The sequence below is a fragment of the Aegilops tauschii genome, chromosome 7 (assembly GCF_002575655.3).
Source record: "Aegilops tauschii subsp. strangulata cultivar AL8/78 chromosome 7, Aet v6.0, whole genome shotgun sequence".
Classification (NCBI taxonomy): domain Eukaryota; kingdom Viridiplantae; phylum Streptophyta; class Magnoliopsida; order Poales; family Poaceae; genus Aegilops; species Aegilops tauschii.
Window position 1 is genome coordinate 616,496,077 of NC_053041.3, and position 7,742 is coordinate 616,503,818.

Here is a 7,742-nt window from a genome sequence, read left to right on the forward strand (position 1 = left end):
AAGAGGGAAACACCCCATCTGTAATTCTTCTATTATTTTCTTCTTCAGACTTCTTCACATAAGAATCTGGGGAGTCGGATTTAGATCCAGCAGTTGTTGGTTGCAAGAATTGCAAAGCATCCTTCAACATTATTTTTTGTGAAAGGCCCAAGGCCATATATTGCGTATCACAGGTCCTTACAAACACACTCATACAAAAATAATAATTACATTCAAATACTTGGGGGTGTCGTCTTCTTCCTCCTTTGTCCACTGGCGGCGCCGTGAGCATAGCTCCATATGTCTCTGGGACTCCATGTCGACGTAGCAAACTCTTTTTAAAAACTAAGACCTTGTAGAAGCAGTGGTCGGGGAAGTTGCATATGTAGACAACATCTTTTGGCATGTCTTGGAAATGATAATGTTGCTAGAGGTACCCTTTTTGAGGATAGTCAGAGCTCGGTGTTGTGGCACTGAAAAATCGGCGACACTGGTCCTCTATGGTTTTTTCCCCTACGCCCGAGACGGCTAGGGTTTCCCTCCTCTTAGGCGATTCCAATCGTCTCTGAGTTCCATCCGCCTTTACCCTTCCCCGACTGCTGCTACCACATCCGTAGTCGTCAATCCCCTTGGCGATCGTGCGACGGGTCCAGGACTCTGGGATGGCGTCTCTCTTTGATGCCAACTCCACCATGAACGGCGGCGGCACCGCCGCGGCTGCAGGATCGGATCTGGGAGATTTCTTTGATCAGCTGGATCTCAACGAGGAAGAGTTTGCTGATGTTGAGATTGATGAGGACGACCCTGAGATCCAGGATAGCGTTCGGTGGCTGGCCCTTGCTAGGGTTCATACAACCAAAAACTTCAGCCCTTCGGCCTTCTAAAGGATATGAGGGCCGCGTGGAATCCGGCGCAAAGTGTTAGATTTCGACCTGTTGGCCCTAATCGTTTTGTCGTCCAAGCATCTTGCTTAGGGGATTGGGAACACATCATGCTTCAGGGTCCGTGGTTGTTTCGTAATATGGCGGTGCTCTTGTGCCCGTATGATGGTTTTCACAAAGCAGAAGAGGTAGAATTCCATCACCTGCCAATCTGGCTGCAGATCCACAAGCTGCCAGACCCGTATTGCAAGCAGAATATTGTGGAGAAGCTTCTGAAGAACTCCGGTGACATAATGGAGATGCGCCTGAACGGGAACACTTGAGGTGATTACGTAAGAGTGAGGGTCAAGCATGATATCCGTCAGGCTCTGACAAAATACGTCAGTATTGTTCGTGCCAAGGAACGTCAGGTATACTTGGTTCGTTATGAAAAACTCGCCAGGTTTTGTAAGCTATGTGGCCTCATTGGTCACGATCACAAGGAATGTGGACCTGGGGTTCACGATGAGAAGGAGCTTAAGTTCGGTGATTGGATCTATGCTGATGCCCCAAACAAGCCACGTCCAGAACATCGAGCTACTAGGGCGTCATGCTATGAACCAAATAAAGTGGCGACTCCTAAGATGGACATGAACGCGTCTGTGCAGGATCCTATTGATCCCGAAGTCGCGGACACTGCTTCTAGCCCAGTTAAAGCACCTGGGGAGAGAATGGAGGTGGACGGAATCCCGAAGAAGAGGTTGAACATGGATGCAGCTGTGGCTAACTCTCGGGATGTCCCTGGCACTTTGAAGCCGGTACTGGCTATAACAGATGGCAGCGGTAGTGATTTGAAGGAGGGCGACTCGCCCACGAACAACAGTTCGAGCAGCAAACATATGAAAGTAGCAACAGAGAAGGACCAAAACAAGATATCGGCGGCCTCCCTCGAGGAGGACCGCCGGACGCAATGAATATTTTGTCTTGGAACTGCCGGGGGGGGGGGGGGGACCGCCGGACAGTTCGTGAGGTTTTGGCCCTCTCAAAAGCCAATAACCCCAAGCTAGTCTTTCTGTGTGAGACTAGACAGGAGGATATTAAGGTAGAGAAAATGGAGTGGAGACTAGGCCTAAAAGGCTTCCACGGTGTCAGTAGCGATGGAAGAAGTGGAGGACTAGCGTTGTTCTGGGATGAGAATCTCACTGTTACAGTTCTGGAATCGTGTAGCAGGTTCATTGACGTTCGGATTCTCGAAGGAGGAACCGATATCTCATGGAGGGGTACCTTTGTTTATGGGGAACCGAGAGTGGAAAATCGTCATCGGATGTGGGATCATCTGTGTCGTTTACGGGCCATGTCGCGAGAACCATGGGTCATGTGCGGCGACTTTAATGAAGCACTCTGGCAGCACGAGCACTTGTCAAGATCAGCCAGGGCGGAGGCACAGATGGCAGCGTCCAGGGATTGCTTACAAATATGTGAGCTTGAGGATCTCGGATTCTCAGGGATACCATACACATACGATGATGGTCAAGCGGGTTTTCGCAATGTTCAGGTCCGCCTCGACCGGGCTTGCGTTGATGAAGCACTAAGAGACATCTATCCTGCGGCACGGGTGGTGCATCTGGCCACCTCCTGCTCTGACCACATCCCCCTGTTGATCAACTTGGAAGGAGTACAGGAACCGAGGCGCAGGATGTCAATTCCACGGTATGAGATTATGTGGGAGAGAGACCTCAAGCTTCCCACAGCCATCTCGGAGGCTTGGGCTAAACACCGGCCAGTCGACAATTTGGGCTCGGTGGCTAATTCGCTGAAGGAGGTGATGACTGACTTGAGGCATTGGAGCAAATTGAACTTTGGTAATGTTTTGAAGGAAATTGAAAATCTTCGTCAGCAGTTGGCTGACCTTCAACTGTCAGGCGCGGACCGGACGCAGATACGGGCTAAGATGAATCAACTCGACAAGCTTCTTTATAGAGAAGAGATGCTCTGGCTTCAGCGGTCTAGAATTGCATGGTTGAAAGAAGGGGAACGCAATACTAAATACCTACACCGGCGAGCTGTTTGGCGCGCTCGTCGCAACCAAATTCAGCGACCAATGACGGCTGATGGCTCCTGGTGCAACGTACCATCCGACATGGAGAGGATGTCTAACTCCTACTTTAAGGAGATTTTCACTAAAGATCCTACCCTGGACCCGCATGAGGTGCTGGATAGTATTGTTCCTAAGGTGTCTGCGGAGATGAATGACTCCTTGTGCATGCCATACTCGGAAGAGGAGATCTGAAATGCCCTTTTTCAGATCGGACCCCTGAAAGCTCCGGGCTGCGATGGTTTCCCGGCCAGGTTTTATCAAAGGAATTGGGCTGTTTTGAAAGTGGAAATAGTGGCTGCAGTGCAAGAGTTTTTTGTTACTGGCATCATGCCAGATGGTGTTAATGACACGACGATTGTGTTAATTCGAAAAGTGCCCCACCCTAAGGAACTAAAAGATTTCCGCCCCATTAGTCTGTGTAATGTGGTGTATAAGATCGTGTCTAAATGCATGGTGAACAGGCTACGCCCGCTCCTGTCTGAGCTTATCTCTGAAAATCAGAGTGCATTCATTCCAGGGAGGTTGATATCAGACAATTCCATTATTGCCTTCGAGTGCATTCATCATATTCAGCCAGTAAAGGAGAATTCACCAGCTTTATGTGCTTACAAACTTGATCTGTCGAAGGCGTATGACCGCGTCGATTGGTTCTTCTTGGAAAGGGTGCTCTCTAAATGGGACTTCTCTGATGAGTGGATCTCTCGCGTTATGGCATGTGTCTCATCAGTGAAGTATTCTGTTAAATTTAATGGCAAACTATTGGAGTCCTTCTCTCCCTCGAGAGGTCTACGCCAAGGTGATCCATTATCCCCCTTCCTTTTCCTCTTTGTGGCTGACGCTCTGTCTATCCTTCTGAACAAGTCGATGAGCGAGGAAGGTCTACAAGGGGTCACGATCTGTAGAGGGCCCCCGGTCATCTCACATCTCTTATTTGCGGCTGATTCCCTCCTGTTTTTCCATGCCCCAGAACAGCAGGCTCTCTTGGTTAAAGGTGTGTTGAACACGTATTCGGCGGCGACTAGACAATTGATCAACCCGTTGAAGTGTTCCATCCTTTTCTCAGATAACTGTCTGCAGAGTGTGGCTCAGGAGGTCAAAACTGTTGAAAGGACATGCGGTGCCCCCATGTGTGGTTTTGGTAATTGATGACATTCTCTATGGACTAATGGTTGCATTGAGTTATATTTGAAGGATTTGTCCATAGGCATTTCTTGAAGTCCATGTGTTGGTTTCTGAAGGAAATATGCCCTAGAGGCAATAATAAAGTTATTATTTATTTCCTTATATCATGATAAATGTTTATTACTCATGCTAGAATTGTATTAACCGGAAACATAATACATGTGTGAATACATAGACAAACAGAGTGTCACTAGTATGCCTCTACTTGACTAGCTCGTTAATCAAAGATGGTTATGTTTAGCCATAGACATAAGTTGTCATTTGATTAACGAGATCACCTCATTAGGAGAATGACGTGATTGACTTGACCCATTCCGTTAGCTTAGCACCCGATCGTTTAGTATGTTGCTATTGCTTTCTTCATGACTTATACATGTTCCTCTGACTATGAGATTATGCAACTCCCATTTACCGGAGGAACACTTTGTGTGCTACCAAACGTCACAACGTAAATGGGTGATTATAAAGGTGCTCTACAGGTGTCTCCAAAGGTACTTGTTGGGTTGGCGTATTTCGAGATTAGGATTTGTCACTCCGATTGTCGGAGAGGTATCTCTGGGCCCACTCGGTAATGCACATCACTATAAGCCTTGCAAGCATTGTGACTAATGAGTTAGTTGCGGGATGATGTATTACGGAACGAGTAAAGAGACTTGCCGGTAACGAGATTGAACTAGGTATCGAGATACCGACGATCGAATCTCGGGCAAGTAACATACCAATGACAAAGGGAACAACGTATGTTGTTATGCGGTCTGACCGATAAAGATCTTCGTAGAATATGTGGGAGCCAATATGGGCATCCAGGTCCCGCTATTGGTTATTGACCGGAGACGTGTCTCGGTCATGTCTACATAGTTCTCGAACCCGTAGGGTCCGCACGCTTAAAGTTACGATGACAGTTTTATTATGAGTTTATGTATGTTGATGTACCGAAGGATTTCGGAGTACCGGATGAGATCGGGGACATGACGAGGAGTCTCGAAATGGTCGAGACGTAAAGATCGATATATTGGACGACTATATTCGGACTTCGGAAAGGTTCTGAGTGATTCGGGTATTTTTCGGAGTACCGGAGAGTTACGGGAATACGTATTGGGCCTTATTGGGCCATACGGGAAAGAAGAAAAAGGGCCTCAAGGGTGGCCGCACCCCTCCCCTTGGTCTGGTCCGAATTGGACTAGGGAAGGGGGGCGCCCCCTTCCTTCCTTCTCTTTTTCCCTTCCTCTTTTCCTATTCCATATGGGAGGTGGAATCCTGCTAGGACTAGGGAGTCCTAGTAGGACTCCACACTTGGTGCGCCCCCTCCTAGGGCCGGCCTCCTCCTCCCTTGCTCCTTTATATACGGGGGCGGGGGGCACCCCAGAGACACAACAATTGATCCTTAAGATCTTTTAGCCGTGTGCGGTGCCCCCCTCCACCAAATTACACCTCGATAATATCATTGCGGAGCTTAGGCGAAGCCCTGCGTCGGTAGAACATCATCATCGTCACCACGCCGTCGTGCTGACGAAACTCTCCCTCAACACTCGGCTGGATCGGAGTTCGAGGGACGTCATCGAGCTGAACGTGTGTAGAACTCGGAGGTGCCGTGCGTTCGGTACTTGGTCGGTCGGATCGTGAAGACGTACGACTACATCAACCGCGTTGTGATAACGCTTCCGCTGTCGGTCTACGAGGGTACGTGGACAACACTCTCCCCTCTCGTTGCTATGCATCACCATGATCTTGCGTGTGCGTAGGAATTTTTTTGAAATTACTACGTTCCCCTACAGTGGCATCCGAGCCTGGTTTTATGCGTTGATGCTATGCACGAGTAGAACACAAGTGAGTTGTGGGCGATATAAGTCATACTGCTTACCAGCATGTCATACTTTGGTTCAGCGGTATTGTGAGATGAAGCGGCCCGGACCGACATTACGCGTACGCTTACGCGAGACTGGTTTCACCGTTTGGAGCACTCGTTGCTTAAAGGTGACTGGCAGGTGTCTGTCTCTCTTACTTTAGTTGAACCGAGTGTGGCTACGCCCGGTCCTTGCGAAGGTTAAAACAGCACCAACTTGACAAACTATCGTTGTGGTTTTGATGCGTAGGTAAGAACGGTTCTTGCTAAGCCCGTAGCAGCCACGTAAAACTTGCAACAACAAAGTAGAGGACGTCTAACTTGTTTTTGCAGGGCATGTTGTGATGTGATATGGTCAAGACATGATGTGATATAATGTGTTGTATGAGATGATCATGTTTTGTAACCGAGTTATCGGCAACTGGCAGGAGCCATATGGTTGTCGCTTTATTGTATGAGATGCAATCGCCATGTAATAGTTTTACTTTATCACTAAGCGGTAGCGATAGTCGTAAAAGCAATAAGTTGGCGAGACGACAACGATGCTACGATGGAGATCAAGGTGTCGCGCCGGTGACGATGGTGATCATGACGGTGCTTCGGAGATGGAGATCACGAGCACGGTGCTTCGGAGATGGAGATCACAAGCACAAGATGATGATGGCCATATCATATCACTTATATTGATTGCATGTGATGTTAATCCTTTATGCATCTTATCTTGCTTTGATTGACGGTAGCATTATAAGATGATCTCTCACTAAAATTTCAAGATAAAAGTGTTCTCCCTGAGTATGCACCGTTGCAAAAGTTCTTCGTGCTGAGACACCACGTGTTAATCGGGTGTGATAGGCTCTACGTTCAAATACAACGGGTGCAAAACAGTTGCACACGCGGAATACTCAGGTTAAACTTGACGAGCCTAGCATATACAGATATGGCCTCGGAACACAGAGACCGAAAGGTCGAGCGTGAATCATATAGTAGATATGATCAACATAGTGATGTTCACCATTGAAACTACTCCATCTCACGTGTTAATCGGACATGGTTTAGTTGCTTTGGATCACGTAATCACTTAGATGATTAGAGAGATGTCTATCTAAGTGGGAGTTCTTAAGTAATATGATTAATTGAACTTAAATTTATCATGAAGTTAGTCCTGATAGTATTTTGCAAATTATGTTGTAGATCAATAGCTCGCGTTGTTGCTTCCCTGTGTTTATTTTTTGTTCCTAGAGAAAAATTATGTTGAAAGATGTTAGTAGCAAAGATGCGGATTGGATCCGTGATCTGAGGATTATCCTCATTGCTGCACAAAAAAATTATGTCCTTGATGCACCGCTAGGTGACAGACCTATTGCAGGAGCAGATGCAGACGTTATGAACGTTTGGCTAGCTCAATATGATGACTACTTGATAGTTTAGTGCACCATGCTTAACGGCTTAGAATCGGGACTTCAAAGACGTTTTGAACGTCATGGACCATATGAGATGTTCCAGGAGTTGAAGTTAATATTTCAAGCAAATACCCGAGTTGAGAGATATGAAATCTCCAACAAGTTCTACAGCAAAAGGATGGAGGAGAATCGCTCAACTAGTGAGCATGTGCTCAGATTGTCTGGGTACTACAATCGCTTGAATCAAGTGGGAGTTTATCTTCCAGATAAAATAGTGATTGACAGAATTCTCTAGTCACCATCACCAAGTTAGTAGAACTTCGTGATGAACTATGGTATGCAAGGGATGACGAAAGTAATTCCCGAGCTCTTCGTGATGC

General features: G+C 47.2%; 1 protein-coding gene across 1 annotated transcript; it reads left to right on the plus strand.

Annotated features, from left to right (window-relative positions):
• The first annotated feature begins 2,193 nt into the window (after nucleotides 1–2,193).
• On the plus strand, nucleotides 2,194–3,129 carry LOC141027509 (uncharacterized). The gene has a single exon (XM_073504575.1). The coding sequence runs from the start codon at nucleotides 2,194–2,196 to the stop codon at nucleotides 3,127–3,129; it is 936 nt and encodes a 311-aa protein (XP_073360676.1).
• Nucleotides 3,130–7,742: the final 4,613 nt, after the last annotated feature.

Excerpts from the sequence above, each read along its gene's own strand:
- LOC141027509 (XM_073504575.1), top strand. The coding sequence starts at position 2,194 with ATGTCGCGAGAACCATGGGTCATGTGCGGCGACTTTAATGAAGCACTC.